We start from the raw sequence: 17837 nt of genomic DNA on the forward strand, positions 1-17837 counted from the left end.
GAAAAATTGCGGGTCGCAATGGGAGAATCACCGCCTATATTTCCCTAGCTTTCAGGAAGGCAATGATCTAGTGGTAGTATCGCTGGACTATTAATTCAGAAAATCAATTAATGTTCTGGGAATCCTGGTTTGAGTCCCTCCATGGCAGATGATGGAATTTGAAATCAATTTTTAAAAATCTGGATTTTAGAATCTAACAATGACCAGGAAACCACTGTCAGTTGTTGGAAAAACCCATCTGGTTTACTCATGTCCTTTAGGGAAGGAAATGTGCTGTTCTTACCTGGTCTGGTCTACCTGTGACTCCAGAGCCACAGCAATGTGGTTGACTCTCAACTGCCCTCCAAGAGCAACTTGGGTGGACAACAAATGCTGGCCAACCAGCGACACCCATGTCCCACAAACGAATAAAAAACAACTTTCCTGACAATATTGCACAGTCACCAGTTTGATATCCTTTTTAAAATCACTTAAATTAACAGTGCAGTTGAAGATTTTGTTAGATGCACAATTAAACTTTTTCACTCAATGTGATAAGAGAGTGGCTTATTAGATTTTATTACCATATACAACATTAACTATGTAGATATTAATCACTGATTATAGACAAGACAGTTTATAGCTAGTGTTCACAGCATTAAGAAAGGTAAAGTTGCTGAATTCATTAACCCCATCAGTCAAGTTAAAATATTCACTTAAGGATAGCTGCTACCTTTAGTTCCTACTAAAGTTCTGACCAGTCTGTTTCCTGACTGGTTCCCTCTTTCTGTCAAAGCTTGTTCAACTGTCCTGTTATTTTCTATGAAATGGTCATAGCAGTAAGAGATTTGAAAGCCACTTTCAATAACAATAAGCATAAGTGGAACAAAGCTATCATTATCCTTTAGTGCTGATGAATAACATTACATTGTTCCTTCACCCCATGTTGAAAAACAGTTTGTTCTAATTAGTTATTGATGTGGAAAGATGTTGAAGATATCCTGACAGCATTGCGGACAGTAAATGACCGAGGCCTCATGATAAGATACAAAACAGGCCATTTTCGGCAATAAGGAACAAAGCACCATGAAACATGCAATCAATCAGCAACCTAAAATATGAGTAAACATATTAAAATTTAAAACTAAATGTTTCCCACTGAGTGTCGCTGGATATCATCCATCTGGGAGAGAAGAACAACAAAAGACTGCAACATGGAAAAAAATAAATTCAAAATGGAATAGGGTTAGGATTAGGCAAGTTGGTCCTTCAAATCTACTCTGCCATTCAGATCAAGACTATGGCCTCAACTCCACTTCCCTATCTGTTCCACACTTCCCTCCTACCACCCCCACACCCCCATCACACACACACAAGCCCATAAACTATAAGATGTAAGAGCAGAAGTAGGCCATTTAGCCCAACAAGTCTTTTCCATCATGAGATCATGAATGTTCAGATATGACAATCCTCAATTCCATTTTCCCGCCCATCCCCATAACCCTTGATTTCCTTATTGGTTAAAAATCTATCTCAGCCTCAAACTCAACAGCCCAGCCTCTACAGCCCTCTGCGCCAAAAAATTCCTCAGATTTACTACGTTCTGAGAGAAGAAATTCCTCCTCATCTCTGTCCTAAATGGGTGACCTCTTACTCTGAGATTATGCCCTCTGGTCTTAGCCTTTCCCACAAAGAGAAATAACCTTTCAGCAGCTATCCTGTCAAGCCCTCGGAGAATCCTATATGTCTCAATGAGATCACCTCTCATTCTTCTAAACTCCAATGAGTACAGGCCTAACCTACTCAATCTCTCCTTATAAGAAAATGCCTCCGTACTGAGGATCAACCTAGAGAACCTTCTCTGAACTGCCTCCAATGCCAGTATATCTATCCTTAGATAAAGGAACCAAAATTGTTCACAGTATTCCAGGTGTGGTCTAACTTCACAGTAACTATATTGCAGTGTTAATGTAAGCCTACATGTGACACTAATAAATAAACTTCATACTTCAACTCATGCTTTGTATAGTTTTAGCAAGACTTCCCTGTTTGATATTCCATTCCCTTTGAAATAAAGGCCAACATTCCATTTGCCTTCCCTATTATCTGTTGAATTTGCATTCCAGCTTTTTATGATTTATGCATGAGGACCCCCAAAGTCCCCCTGTGCTGCAGCTTTCTGTACTCTTTCTCAATTTAAATGATATTCAGCTCCTTTATTCATCCCACCAAAGTGCTCAAACCTTGATTTTCTTGCAGAACACAAACTTGTCTAACCCTGTCTGGAATACATTCAATGACTCAACCTCCACTGCTCTCTGGGGTAGAGAATTCTGAGAGATGAAACTACCCCTCATCTCCATCTTGGAATGTTTAATTGGGCATGGTGACATCGGTTAGCATCCCTGACATCATGGTGCCAATTTGGTCTAATAGAGGAGGCCGGTGAACTTAAAAGTCAGAACGGGCGGCACAGTGGCACAGTGGTTAGCACTGCTGCCTCACAGCACCAGGGTCCCAGGTTCAGTTCCAGCCTTGGGTCACTGTCTGTGTGGAGTTTGTACATTCTCCCCATGTTTGTGTGGGTTTCCTACGGGTGCTCCGGTTTCCTCCCACAGTCTAAAGATATGCGGGTTAGGTTGATTGGCCTTGCTAAATTGACCCTAGTGTTGGGGGATTAGCAGGGTAAATGCTTGGCGTTGCAGGAATAGGGCCTGGGTGGGATTGTGGTCGGCCCGAATACAATGGGCTGAACGGCCTCCTTCTGTAGTGTAGGGATTCTATGAACCCTGACCATGCTGTGTAAACATCAATTAATAGTCTATTTAAGGTCATTAATGACCAATTGCCTGCTATAATATGGTGTGAACGCTATGATACTTTTTGGGAGTCAAAATCACCTCATTTGTGGTTTCTGTTTTTTAAGGAGCAGCTTGATAGGGTGAATCTAAAAGCTGCAGCTGAACTCTCAATTTAGCAGTTGGTAGATCTGTTACTGCTGGAAGCACTCATTCAAATAAGCAGCCAATACATTTTTAAGTCATAGGAGTTAACAGCCTTTCCTCAGCAGCTGAATGATGGATTTTGTTCCTGGCCATCTCGCAGGGCTGTAAAGTATCTGAGAGGGATGGGCACTGTTGCCTTGTTTCTCCCAAAAAGATATGTGAGGGTGCACTCTTTAACAGTGTGAGATTATTTTATGCCACACTGCCTACCCATTTTTAGCTAAATGCCTGGACCTTGTGGTCATCCATCATGTGCACATTCTGCCAACCACCTGCCCTACAACTGGACAAAAACTTTAAATGCAAATGAAATTGTTGAAGGCAGCTCTGTCCTTGTTGGATCATGCTGCCTTTGAGTCCAGCCCAACTTATTTTGCTTCTGAAAGCGTGCCCTGTAAGTTTTAAGTTTATTCATTAGTGTCACAAGTAGGCTAATATTAACACTGTAGTGAAGTTACTGTGAAAATCCCCTAGTCGCCACACTCCAGGGAGAATTTATAATAGCCAACGCAACTAACCAAATGTGTTTCGGACTGCGGGAGGAAACCGGAGCACCCTAAGGAAACCCACGCAGACAGTGCAGACTCTGCACAAACTGTGACCCAAACCAGAAATCGAACCTAGGTCCTTGGCGCTGTGAGGCAGCAGTGCTGACCGCTGTGCCACCGTGTAATACACTGGCACAAGAGTGCACATACCTAGGCCTTACTAGCCACCCTCATTAGGTCACTGAGCCTTTTCTGGCATTGGGGCCATTTCTTTCTGACTAGTGGAAAACTGCTAACCTCCTCAGCCATCTCCTTCCAGGCTGCCCAAGACTGGTTGGTTTAAAATGTGCACTGATTAACTGTGGGAGTTGTGATTTTTGATAGGTGCCCGACGCACTGGTTCTTTAACTGTGCACCTACACACATACCACCCTGACAAATTAGAATTCCTTCCACTAGTTCCACCACACAACCCCGCGCCCCCGCCCCCCCGCCCCCCGGAAAACTGTCTAAAATTCAACAATAACTTTGCAGCAACCAGACCTTAATGCTAATTAAAATCTGCATGGGAAATCAAATATAGAGAACCAATATATAAAATGCCTTTCTTAATGTTCGGATGAGAATTGTTCAACAAGCAAAGCTTTTAGTGACTTGAAGTAAATGGAAATATACAATGACTTATTTTGAATGCTTGTTGCTATGAGATAGCAGAGAAGTTCTTATCTGTGGACACACCATATAATTACAGATAAAGGAATTGTCTGGTGATTGATGGCATTTCTTATTCTGTATAGAATCTTGTCTTCTTCACTGAATGGAAAGATCCTGCAATGTGCCACAGCAATTGTACTCCTGTGAATTTCCATGAACAAAGTGGATGCTTCCAAGCAAGACAATCATTTCAGAAGAATCTTAAGCCTTCCAAACACCAGAACCACTGAACTTAAAAAACAACCTTGATCTAAATACAATGTACAAAGAAGAAATTATCAAACTTTGTCTGAAGAATTATTTTCTGACACATATCATGATTTTTAATGAATGTTTGTACATAAGCTACAGCTGCCAATTTACAGCATACGCCTGGAATAAGTAACAAAGCCACTTCTTAGAACATATTAAGTGTTTTTCCATTCCTCAATGGTTTTTTTTTTATCCATACCACATATGTTTTTTAAAGTTAATTAGATAACTTCATCCTTCTTGCTAAAATACAACATAATACTTCCTGTGGCATCGTGGATGCTGCCCTTTTTCCCAACCCTCGATGGCCAAACTATATCTCTGAAGACCTTGTGGTTTGCTTGCTTGCATTGTGGAAAGATGGTTTGGAAAGGGTACATGGAGAACAGCCAAGTTTTAATAGATCAGTTGTTACAGTTGTAATTCTGTGATGGGATGTTTTCAACATATTTCACTTGTGTTGATGACCAGGATTATTCATGACACTTATGGTACACAAGGATTAATGTTTAAATTTTTTTTTGTAGTCTTTTGCACACAGGGTAGATGGAAAGGTGATAAAGGGCTTGGTAAAGGTGGAGCCAAGCGGCATTGTATGGTGCTCCACGACAATATTCAAGGCATTACCAAACCTGCCATCAGGCGTCTGGCTCGCCGCAGAGACGTCAAGCATATCTCCAACTTGATCTACAAGGAGGTCTGCAGGGTGTTGAAGATGATTTTGGAGAATGTGATCAGGGACTTGGTGACCTACACTGAACACACCAAGCGCAAAACGGTGACCACCATGGATGTGGTGTATGCGCTAAAGCGCCAGGGGCGGACCCTGTATGGCTTTGGTGGTTGAGGACAGTGTAAAGGGGAACAGAGACTGGTGACATTTGTTTGTTGACTTTGTTGAAGACATTAACAGTGGAAATATATCTGTTGTATCCACTGTTTTTTTTTGTTTACTTTATTCCAATCCAATCAAGTCAAATTAAAGCCAATTCAGAGTCCCAACAAGTCGGGACATTCCCGATCCAAGCTGACAAGACAAGGCTCTCACCACCTGTCTTGGGCTTGACCTACATGATCCAAGCTGATTGGAGTAGGTGTAGCTCCTCCTCCAAGGCTTGATCTAATTTGCATCTTAGCCAAAAGGCTGAGATGCTGCTTTAAAAAATTGCTTCAAATGAAGCTAAATTGTAACCTAATGACTTCAACCAAGTGCAGCATGTCAATACTACACTTGATCTTAGTCAAAAGGCCAAGATATCACAAGACTAAAGGGAAACTAAATCGATACTTCATGTTTCAAATCTCAATTTAGGACAAGGTATTAAAGCAGCTGTAAAGTGTAGCTTGGCATATGTTTGGAGTTATTAGCACAACGCTCAAGCAGCAACAGTAACAGTCGCTTATCGGCCTTTTGGCTAAGATCAAGCGTAGTATTGACATGCTGTGCTTGGTTGAAGTCATTAGGTTACATTTCAGCTTCATTTGAAGCAATTTTTCAAAGCAGCATCTCGGCCTTTTGGCTGAGATGCAAATGAGATCAAGCCTTGGAGGAGGAGCTATGTCTACTCCAATCAGCTTGGATCATGTGGATCAAGCCCCAGACAGGAGGTGACAGCCCTGTCTCGTCAGCTTGGATCAGGAATGCCTCAACTTGTTGAGACTCTGAATTGGACTTGATTGGACTGAATTGGAATAAAAACAAAAAAAAAGGGGCAGTCGAAATGGGAAGTGAGAGGACCAAGAATCAAATAGATTAAAAATGAACAGACTTCTCTTTAATTTAAAGGGTTGGCAAATCAGTTTTACCAGGGTTTAGTAGACCTGTTACCAGAAGAAATCCATGAGCGCTACTAGGTTAACAGGAACTGGGTGTAGAGGGGTAATTTTAACTCTTATTGCTAGGCAAAAAGCAAATAAAAGCAAACCTACATCCCATTTTACAGCTTGGTAGAACCCTAACCACTTATTAGCATATTCAAGGGGCTTAACTGTTTACACCCAAATAGTGAAAGAGCCACCTTTACCAATATGTTGGCAGCCATTGCACAGATGCAGATTGGCCGCAGAATGTTGCAAGCTGTTTCTGTTCAGATATGCAGCTGGGAGTTGTTGGGACAGGACTCGACAATGATCTGTGTATTCTACTGCATCCTGAAATCTCGGAAACCCTAATGCTCATTGAAAGTTCTGTCTCAGTTCAGCAAGTAACTCCAGTCCGTAGAGGAAGTGAATAAGGTGCTGGACCTTATATATACCACACCTGTCAGCTGCCAGGTCCATCTATGGAATACGGGATGGTGTTTTGGTAGATTTCCTCTGCAGTAGCTTGATATAAGAAGTTAAAATATTACCTAGGGGAAGAACTATCGCGGCAGTAGAAGTTGTTTGTAGGAGTGATGGAGAGGATGAAAATATTCCCATACTGAAGCCGTGGCAGTGAAAACAAGTGTCCTCGAACACACCAGGCATTTAACTGATTGGCAAATGTCAACACAATGTATCAGATATAGCTGCATCTACATTAAATTTCTACTCAGAAATTTGCCATCTGTTTTTAAGGCTCAGATGCCTACGTGCAAGCTTGCATCAAATCCCATTCACCCATCACCAATTTGTGCAGCCAATTTGTTTAAATGCCAGGCTATCTAATTCTTTTTGTAAGGCTGTCCACACGTGGCAAGTCCAAGATGCCAACGTCTGCACAGCTTTGGCTGGAACATTTGAGTTGTTGTGCGGCAGCACGACTTAGTGGGATGATTGCCCATCACCCCTGTGTTCACTGGCTCTTAGTTAAGCAACAGATCTAGAATCATAGAATCCCTACAGTGCAGAAGGAGGCCATTTGGCCCATTGAGCCTGCACTGACCACAATCCCACCCAGCCCCTCTTCCCACGCATTTACCCTGCTAATCCCCCTAACCTACAAACCTTGGGACACTAAGGGGCAATTTAACATGGTCAATCAACCTAAGAACATAAGAAATAGGAGCAGGAGTAGGCCATCCAGCCCTTCGAGCCTGCCCCGCCATTCAATAAGATCATGGCTGATCTGTCGTGGCTCAGTTCCAATTTCCCGCCCTCTCCCCATAACCCTTAATCCCCTCGCTTATCAAAAACCCATCAACCCGCGTCTTAAAAAGATTTAGCGAGGCAGCCTCCATCACTTCAACGGGCAGAGAATTCCAGAGATTCACCACCCTTTGAGTGAAGAAGTTCCTCCTCAACTCCGTTCTAAACCGCCCCCCCTTTATCTTGAGGCTGTGCCCCCTAGTCCTACTGTCCTTTCTGAGCAGGAAGAGTCTCTCCACCTCTATCCTATCCATCCCATTCATCATCTTATATGTCTCAATGAGATCTCCCCTCATTCTTCTAAACTCTAACGAGTACAAGCCTAGTTTATTCAGCCTCTCCTCATAGCTCAACCCCCTCAACTCCGGCATCAGCCTAGTAAACCTCCTCTGCACTCCTTCCAAGGCCAAAATATCCTTGCGTAACCCACAGATTTTTGGACTGTGGAAGGAACAGGAAGAAATCCCACAACACCAGTTTAAAGTCCAAACAGGTTTATTTGTAGCAAAAGCCGCAAGCTTTCGGGACCCTGTCCCTTCGTCAGGTGGCTGGGAGTTCTGATCATAAAAAGGAGACACTCATTCACATCTCCACACACATCATCTGTACGTTTAAGAATTGATTAGCTGTAAAGATTCACATTCCAATCATTATGCATGTAAATTGAATTTGTGTCTTTGTGTCCTTTTTATGATCAGAACTCCCAGCCACCTGATGAAGGGACAGCCTGTCCCAAAAGCTTGCGACTTTTGCTACAAATAAACCTGTTTGGACTTTAAACTGGTGTTGTGGGATTTCTTTGTTTTACCCCAGTCCAATGCCGACATCTCTACACCGTGGAAGGAAACCAGAGCACCCAGAGGAAACCCAAGTAGACACGGGCAGAATGTGCAAACTTCACACAGACAGTGACCTGAGGCTGGAATTGAACTTGGATCCCTGGCGCTGTGAGGCAGCAGTGCTAACCACTGTGCCGACCCCAATTTTAAAATTCTCATTCTTCCTCCAAATTCCTCCAAGGTTTGCCCCTTCCTATCTCTGAAACTTCTTCCAGCCTCACAACTCTCAGAGATATCTGTGCTCCTTCAATTCTGGTCTCTTAAGCATAACCAATTTTAATAAGTGACAGCCATGCGCTCAGTTGCCCAGCACAACTCTGGAATTAAAAGCAAATTACTGCAGGACACTGGAGGTCTGAAATAAAAGCAGAAAGTGCAGGAAAATCTCAGCCTGCCACGCAGCATCTGTGGAGAGAGAAACAGTTAAAATTTCACGCCCAATTTGACTCTTCTTCAGAACTGAGGAGGAGGGGGGGATATGATGGGGTTTGTGCTGTTGGTAAAGGGGAAGGGCAGGTGTAACCAAAGAGAAGGTCAGGGAAAAGGCAGGGGAGATTCATTGACAAAGATGTCGTGGAATACTGGCACATGTTGATGATGAGTGAATAGATTTTGAAGCAAGTTAGGACATGGATGGAGTTTTAAGAACAGAAAGCAAATTTATGAATTGAAATCAAATACAGATGTGGTAAAACTTGATACGTTATGTTAACATCTGCCAGTCATTGAATGATCTGGTGTGTTGAAGGACACTTGCCTTCACTTCCTCTGCTTCGGTATGTGAATGTAACCATCCTCACTCCTATAAACAACTTCTATTGCCATGACAGTTCTTCCTTCTAGGTTATATTTTAACCATATATATATCAGCGGAGCCTTGCAAGTCACTGCAGGAGAAAACTATCGAAACTGCCTTTCTGTCCTCCCTAGATTCAAGGCAAAGATGATAATGATAATATCAAAGGCTCAAACATTGGTCCGGAAAAAACATGAACTCTATTTCTCTCTCCACAGATACTGACTGACTGCCTGACTTTTCCAGCAGTTTCTTTAAGCTCTGGAATTCCAACTCAAAAACTCTCTGCTCCTCTACTTTTTTTCCTCCTTTGAGACAATCCTTAAAATCTACCTCTTTGATCAAGCTTTTGCTCATCTGCCTGAATATTCTTCATGTGGCTTGATACCACATTTAGTTTGATAAATACCTTGCAACGTTTACAGTGTTAGAGACACTCTATAAAATACATGTTGTTGTTATTATGCCCTGAGTGTTTTCCTTGCTGCCACTTCAACTGCAGCAACAATTAATATATTGAGACAAAAAGGTCATATGTAGAAACGGTTCCCTCACAGCAACAGAAACTCATAAGAACATAAGAAATAGGAGCAGGAGTAGGCCATCTAGCCCTTCGAGCCTGCCCCGCCATTCAATAAGATCATGGCTGATCTGTCGTGGCTCAGTTCCACATTCCCGCCCTCTCCCCATAACCCTTAATCCCCTCTCTTATCAAAAACCCATCAACCCGCATCTTAAAAATATTTAGCGAGGCAGCCTCCATCACTTCAACAGGCAGAGAATTCCAGAGATTCACCACCCTTTGAGTGAAGAAGTTCCTCCTCAACTCCGTTCTAAACCACCCCCCCTTTATCTTGAGGCTGTGCCCCCTAGTCCTACTGTCTTTTTTGAGCGGGAAGAGTCTCTCCACCTCTATCCTATCCATCCCATTCATCATCTTATACGTCTCAATGAGATCTCCCCTCATTCTTCTAAACTCTAACGAGTACAAGCCTAGTTTATTCAGCCTCTCCTCATAGCTCAACCCCCTCAACTCCGGCATCAGCCTAGTAAACCTCCTCTGCACTCCCTCCAAGGCCAAAATATCCTTGCGTAAGTACGGCGCCCAAAACTGCACACAGTATTCCAGCTGTGGCCTCACCAATGCCCTATACAGCTGCAGCAAGACCTCCCTACTTTTATATTCAATCCCCCTCGCTATGAAGGCCAGCATCCCATTCGCCTTCCTGACCACCTGCTGCACCTGCAAGCTGGGTTTTTGCGACTCATGCACAAGGACCCCGAGGTCCCTCTGCACCGTCGCCTGCTGATGGTGGAAAAAAATCCGGTTAAACATCAATGCTTTTGATAAAATTTCACTGTGTAGAATTTTCACAGGTCTTGATCCAATCTCTCAGTGTAGTTTTGGTTAAAGGTTGATGGAAATCCCAACGAAATTGCATAAAAACTGTTTACCAAAAGAGAAAATGCTGGAAAATCTCAGCGGGTCTGGCAGTATCTGTAAGGAGAGATAAGAGCTGAAGTTTTGAGTCCAGATAATGACCCTGTCTGACAACCTGGGCTCGAAACGTCAGCTCTTTTCTCTCCTTATAGATGCTGCCAGATCTGCTGAGATTTTCCAGCATTTTCTCTTTTGGTTTCAGATTCCACCATCTGCAGTAATTTGCTTTTATCCATTATTTAGAAAAACCTTTAGATCATTTTTCTTCGATTTTTTACTGACTTTCAAAGTCATGGCTAAAGGCCAGAAGAACTGCCACAGAAATTCTACTAATTGCATTTAAATTAAAAATAAGAGACAACCAAAGGTATGAGACTCCAGAGGTGATACCTGCAGAATAGGAAGAGAAGCCATTGCAGGAAATTCTCTGATGATAAAAGTATTTCATAGTCAGGGGTAGCACGGTGGCACAGTGATTAGCACTGCTGCCTCACAGCTCCAGGGACCTGGGTTCAATTCCTACCTTCTGTAACTGTTTGTGTGAAGTTTGCATATTCTCCCCGTGTCTGCATGGGTTTCCTCCCGGTGCTCCGGTTTCTTCCCACAGTGCAAAAGTGTGCAGGTTAGGAAGATTCGCCATGCTAAATTGCCCCTTAGTGCCATGAGATGTGTGGGTTAGGGGGAATTAGCAGGGTAAAATATGCTGGGTAACAGGGATGGGGCCTGGGTGGGATGCTGTGTCGGAAAGTTGGTGCAGACTTGATGGGCTGAACGGCCTCTTTCTGCACGTAGGAATTTTATGACTGAATAGATATTACTGGCACCAGGCAATCCCATCACAACAGGATGGAGTGATGAAACACTGCAGAGAGGATGAAAAGGACCAGGAGAAAAAGCACATCACAACCAATGTCATATTGATTAGGGCCATTTCAATGCTGTGGCAGGACAAAATTCTAATTGCAGGGGTTAAACGTGAAGTTACAGAAAAGATGAGATTGGACATATTGGTCAAAGGTATAATATATAAGGTGTGGGGAGTGATGTAAGCAGAGGAGGAAAGCAGTACCTGAGAAAATGTGCCCATGTGCACCACCAACCAGAGTGGGAGCCAAGAAGGTAGTTAATTACTCAACAATTTAGTGGGAACATCAAGTGATGAAGGGGTGAATGAGATTGAGCTCAGTGAGGGGAGTGAGGATGATGATCTCTGGCCCACTTGTTACTGGAAGTGGTGATGAATGGGTTACAACGGCTTGAAGGGGATTACTGGTAGTGGAAAAAATGATACAACTTACCGGATGTTTAATATTAAAGCGTGAAAGCAATACAACCTGTGAGATCGCAGGTCTTAAAAAAGTACATTTTCCTGAGGAAGACTGCATTTGTTTTTATTTTTTTTTCATGAGATGTGAGCATTGCTGACAAGGTCAGCATCTGTCGCTCACCCCAAATTTCCCTTGAGCTGGGTGGCTTGCTGGGCCACTTCAGAGGGCAGTTGAAGGTCAAACTACACTGCTGTGGATCTGGAGTCACATGTAGGCCAGATAAAGAGGGCAGGTTTCCTTCCCTAAAGGGCATTCGTGAACCAGATGTTTCTTTTACGGAAATCGATGATAATTTCATGGTCACCATTACTGAGGGTAGCATTCAATACCAGCTGCCAGGGTGGGATTTGATATCCCGAAAGCATTAGCATGGGCCTCTGGATTAATGGTCCAGTGATACTTAAAAATATACCACTGCTTCCCCTGAAAGCAGCTTCAAATAGTTTGTTTTCAGTGTCTCAAAGTGTCAATGGGTTTGAACTTAAAATATAAATGAGAACATTTCAGAACTAATATTAATGCATTGTGGTATTAGCACATTTAGTACAGAACATTTAAACAATTTGTATAATCCATTACTGACATCTTACCCTTCCTTCAATTGCAGATTGGTTCAAATTGCTCAGAAATGAGTTTTAGATTGATTTACAGTGGCACAGTGGTTAGCACCGCTGCCTCACAGTGGCAAGGACCCAGGTTCGATTCCTGGTTTGGGTCATTGCTTGTGTGGAGTCTGCAGATTCTCTCTCCACCACCGCGCCCCCCGCCCCCTCCAACAATGTCTGTGGGTTTCTTCCAGAGTGTTCTGGTTTCCTCCCACAGTCTGAAAGACGTGCTGATTAGGTGCTAAATTTGTACCCGAACAGGCGTTGGAGTGTGGCAGCTAGGGGATTTTTGCAGTAACTTCCTTGCAGTGTTGACGTAAGCCTACTTGTGACACTAACAAATAAACTTTGAAACTTATGTTGTACCGGATAAATAAAAATGTCTTGTGCTGTACAGTATAAATGAGAATGCCTTTCCTTGCGTTGTACAGTTTAAATGAGAATGCATTTTCTTGTGTTGTACAGTTTAAATGAGAATGCATTTTCTTGTGTTGTACAGTTTAAATGAGAATGCATTTTCTTGTGTTGTACAGGATAAATGAGAATGTCTTTCCTTGTGTTGTACAGGATAAATGAGAATGTCTTTCCTTGTGTTGTACAGGATAAATGAGAATGTCTTTCCTCGTGTTGTACAGGATAAGTGAGAATGTCTTTCCTTGTGTTGTACAGGATAAATGGGAATGTCTTTCCTTGTGTTGTACAGGATAAATGGGAATGTCTTTCCTTGTGTTGTACAGGATAAATGGGAATGTCTTTCCTTGTGTTGTACAGGATAAATGAGAATGTCTTTACTTGCGTTGTACAGGATAAATGAGAATGCCTTTCCTTGTGTAGGATAAATGGGAATGCCTTTACTTGTGTTGTACAGGATAAGTGAGAATGTCTTTCCTTGTGTTGTACAGGATAAATGGGAATGCCTTTACTTGCGTTGTACAGGATAAATGAGAATGCCTTTCCTTGTGTAGGATAAATGGGAATGCCTTTACTTGTGTTGTACAGGATAAGTGAGAATGCCTTTCCTTGTGTAGGATAAATGGGAGTGCCTTGCCTTTACTTGCGTTGTACAGGGATACATGAGGATGCTGTGTGTCCTACCTGTAGTATTGCAGCTCCGATTCCAGTTGTGCCACACTCCTCTGTAAGGAGGGCACTTGTTTAGCCCTGCTCTCCACTTCCTTGACTTTCTCCAGGCTTCCCACCAGTGCTCGGCGCGCCTCTTCCACTCTCTTGCTCATCCGCAGTTGCTCCTTCTTCAGGCTCCGGTTGGAGTCCTCCAGCCTCAGCAGAGCCTCCTGCGCCCTGGCCAGCTCCCTCTCCCTCTCCTGGCTGAAGCGGATGGCCTCTTCCACCTGCCCGTCCCGGGAGCTGCGGAGGATCTCCACCTCCCGCAGGACGCCGCGGAGCCCCGGGCTCTGGCTGCGCTGCCCGGCGCCGCTGGCCAGCCGCCTCCCGGGCCCGCAGCGCTGGGCAGCCCGGCTCTTCCGCAGCCCCACCTGCAGCGCCAGCGAGCGGGCGTCGCTGCTCTGCAGGGCGGCCCGCATGTCCTCCACCAGCTCCCGCAGGCTGCGGTTCTCCAGCTCCAGCTTGGCCAGCCTGTCCTCCGCCTCCTCCAGCGCCACGATGTCCTCGTAGCACTCGCGGCTGCAGGGGGCCCGCTGCCGGCCGCTCGGCCCCTCCAGCGAGGCTGGCCCCTTCCTCCTCCTCCTCCTGCTGCTCTTCTCCTCCTCCTCCTCCTCCTCCTGCTGCTCCTCCCCGGGCAGCGCTGCCACCACCCTCTCCCTCAGGGGGCTCCTCAGGCGGATCTGCGTCTCGATGTGCTCGCTCTCCCTGCCCACCAGCAGGCGGCCCGTCTCGTACCTGCAGCCGGCCCGGGTGCTGAAGTGCCCGCACAGCTTGGCGTGAAACTGGCGGAAGCTCAACTCTGGGGGCAGCTGCTCCAGGATGCCCCCTTCCCCTTCCCCTTCCTCCTCCTGGCAGCTCCCATCCAGCCCCAGGATCTGGCACAGGGTCTGGAAGTCCTGCCCGGGGATCCTGCCTTCCCCCTGGCAGTCCAGGTGGTGGAAGATCTCCTGCAGGTACTGGTCTAGCCCGGTGGCCAGCACGATGATCTCGTTCTCCACCCCCCGGTCCAGCCCGTAGTGATAAGCCAGGGCGCTGACAATCCACTGGGTCCGGCGGGCTGGGCACCTGTACGGATCGCAGCTCTCCGAGCCCTCCATCAGAAAGCAATCCTAACCCCAGCTCCCCCCCCCCGCACCCCGCACCCCCTACCCCCTTTCCCCTCCAGATATCACTGCTGCAAACTGGGGCTGAGCTGCTGCATTAAAAGCAGCCAGCTTCTCTCTCCCATGCTGTCTGGGCTCTTCTTTCCTCTGTGTAAGTCTGGTGGGTGCAGGGGGAAACTCACTGTAACTCGCTCCGCATCAGTTCAGCCCGATGCTGTTGAGTTCTCTCTGCTAGAGTTAGAAGCGATTATCAAAATAAAAAGTATGTGGACGCCCCGCAAGCAGGGGGAGGGCTGGGCTGGGGTGGTCCAAACGATTCAAGATGTCAGTTCGCCGTCACTTTTCTCCCCCCCCCCCTCCTTCTCTAAACAAAAAAAGGAAAGACTTTTCTATGCATTTCTTTGAAGCATCTCCTTTCACCTACTGGCAGTTTTAAATTAAAAGAAGAATCCCGGTTAGGAATTAGGAGCAGAAGTAGACAAATCCAGCCCTTTCAGCCTGCTCCGCCATTCAATCAGATCGTGGCTGATTTCTCCTTGGTCTCAAAATCACCTCCCCATTCTCCATATCTCATTATTCCCTTTTTTTAAACTTAGAAATATATTTATCTCCCTGAAACTAGTTAATGATTCAGACTACGCCATGCTAAGCGCCAGCAAGTTCCACAAATTCACCACACTCTGCGAGTAGTTCCTTCAGGTCTCAGTTTTAAATCTGCCGCCTCTTATACCTGTGACCTCTGGTTCAGTTGCTTTCTCAATGTCTGCGCAGTAGCTACTGAATCTAAACTGCCCCCTCTCTATTCCTCAGGACATTGTTTGATTTTGCTTTGATTTATTATTGTCAAATCACAGAAACGCTACAGCGCAGGAGGCCATTCGGACCATCGAGTCTGCACCTACAACAATCCCACCCCAAATCCTAACCCCATAACCCCACACATTTACCCCACGAATCCCTCAATCTACACATCCCAAGACACTATGAGCAATTTAGCAGGGCCAATCAGCCTAATCTGCACATCTTTGGAGTGTGGAAGGAAACCAGAGCACCCGGAAGAAACTCACACAGACACAGGGAGAACATACAAACTCCACACAATTAGTCACCCAAGCCAGGAATGGAACCCAGATCCCTGGAGCTGTGAGGCAGCAGTGCTAACCACTGTACCATTGTGCATGTATTGTAATACATTGAAAAGTATTGTTTCTTACGCACTACACATACCATTCATAGACTATATAGGAGAGAAGGAAAGGAGAGGGTGCAGAATGTAGCTAGGACATAATTTCTTCCACCTCCCATCGGGAAAAAGATACAAAGGTCTGAGGTTGTGTACCAATCAACTCAAGAACAGCTTCCCTCCTGCCATCAGACTTTTGAATGGACCTATTTTACATTAATTTAATCTTTCAGTGCACCCTAGCTATGACTGTAACACTACATTCTGCACTCTCTCCTTTCCTTCTCTATGAACAGTATGCTTTGTATGTATGGAATGCAAGAAACAGTACTTTTCACTGTATGCTAAATGCATGTGACAGTAATAATAAATCAAATATATTCAAATCATAGTGTAGAAAAAGATTACCTTAAAGTAATGTAGGTCCATCCCAAAAATCTGGTGGCAACAGGAAAGAAGCTGTTCTTGAGTCAGTTGGTACAGGATCTCAAACTTGTATTGTTTTCATGACAGAAGACGGTGGAATTGATTTTACACTTTTATTATCACAGAATGGTTACAGCACAGAATGAGTCCACTCGGCCCCCCATGTCTGTGCTGGACCTTTGTTAGCAGCAATTCATCTAGCGCCACTCAACACCGCCCCCCCACCCCCACCCTGAAACCCTACAATTTTTTTCACTTTCAGATGATGATCCAATTCTCTTTTGAAAGCATCTCTTTGAGCCACCACACTCCCAGGCAATGCATTCCAGATTCTAAACCCTGGCAATTTCTCATGATGCCATTGCTTCTTTTGCCAATTATCTTAAATCTTTGCCTCCTGGTTCTTGATCCTTCCACCAATAGGAATGGTTTCTCCCTATCCAATATAGTAATTCCTCATTTAAAATTCTGGTTGTGAAACTGCAACTTTAAATTAAACAACACTAAGTAAATCAGGTTGCCCCATTATAACCAAAGTAGAAGCTTTAGTTAGGTTCTATAGGACTGTTCTCATCAGAAACAAAATAAAAGATTATACCCTGCAAGTTGAAATAGTTTATATTGCTAAATGAATGTCCTCATAAGCGAAATAACTTAATTTTAAAACATAAAATAATTATGCCATATGTTTCTACTTAGCTCCTGCTTGCGTTCTCTTCTGCTTGCCTACTCTACTGTTCCCTGATCCTTTAGTTAGTCACTGATCATACTTCCCGACCATCCCGCTGGCCAAATGCCCTGCTCCTAAATCTGCCTGGTCACCACAGAACCTCCCACTCGCCTTCGCTGTGAACAAGAGTTTGGGACTTGAGTGGTGAGAAGCAGGAAGCACCCTCCTGACTGAGAGCAGCTTCGAATTGCAGGGTCACAGAGGCAGAGCAGAAGCTGATGATGTGTAAGATGGGAGGGCTGGTGAGCAGGAGAGGCCACTCCAAAATGGTGCTGATTGGATCAAGCAAACCTACTCTGCCCGTAACAAATGTTAGAACAAAATTTCAATGCTAAATACAAGTACCTGTCCCAGGGTGGCATGTGGCACATTGGTTAGCACTGATGCCTCATAGCGCCAGGGACCTAGGTTCAATTCCCAGCTTGGGTCACTAACTGTGGAGTTTGCACGTTCTCCCTGTGCCCATGTGGGTTTCCTTCGGTTTCCTCCAACAGTCCAAAAATGTGCGTGTTAGGTGGACTGGCCATGATAAATTGCCCCTTAGTGTTAGGGAAATTAGCAAGGTAAATATATTGGGTTACGGGGATAGGGCCTGGTGGGATTATGGTCAGTGCAGACTCGGTGGGCTGAATGGCCTTCTGCACTGTCAGGATTCTATGGTTCTACTCTATGATTAACTGACAAACATTAGATCAAAATGACCTAAAACAGGGCTTTTTAAAGAGGGACTGGCAGGTAGTGGGAGGTTCAGTGAGAA

At 44.6% G+C, this 17837-nt stretch overlaps 1 protein-coding gene across 1 annotated transcript in view; it reads right to left on the bottom strand.

The window, feature by feature from the left end:
• The window catches only part of efcc1 (EF-hand and coiled-coil domain containing 1), an 80800-nt gene extending 66059 nt beyond the window's left edge, over positions 1-14741 (bottom strand). The window contains exon 1 of the mRNA XM_080182182.1: positions 13612-14741. Coding sequence (XP_080038308.1) covers positions 13612-14735 — 1124 coding nt within the window. The 5' untranslated portion in view covers positions 14736-14741. The remainder of the gene's footprint in view (positions 1-13611) is intronic.
• Positions 14742-17837: the final 3096 nt, after the last annotated feature.

Source organism: Carcharhinus amblyrhynchos, chromosome 3 (assembly GCF_965287045.1).
Source record: "Carcharhinus amblyrhynchos chromosome 3, sCarAmb.v2.hapA, whole genome shotgun sequence".
Classification (NCBI taxonomy): domain Eukaryota; kingdom Metazoa; phylum Chordata; class Chondrichthyes; order Carcharhiniformes; family Carcharhinidae; genus Carcharhinus; species Carcharhinus amblyrhynchos.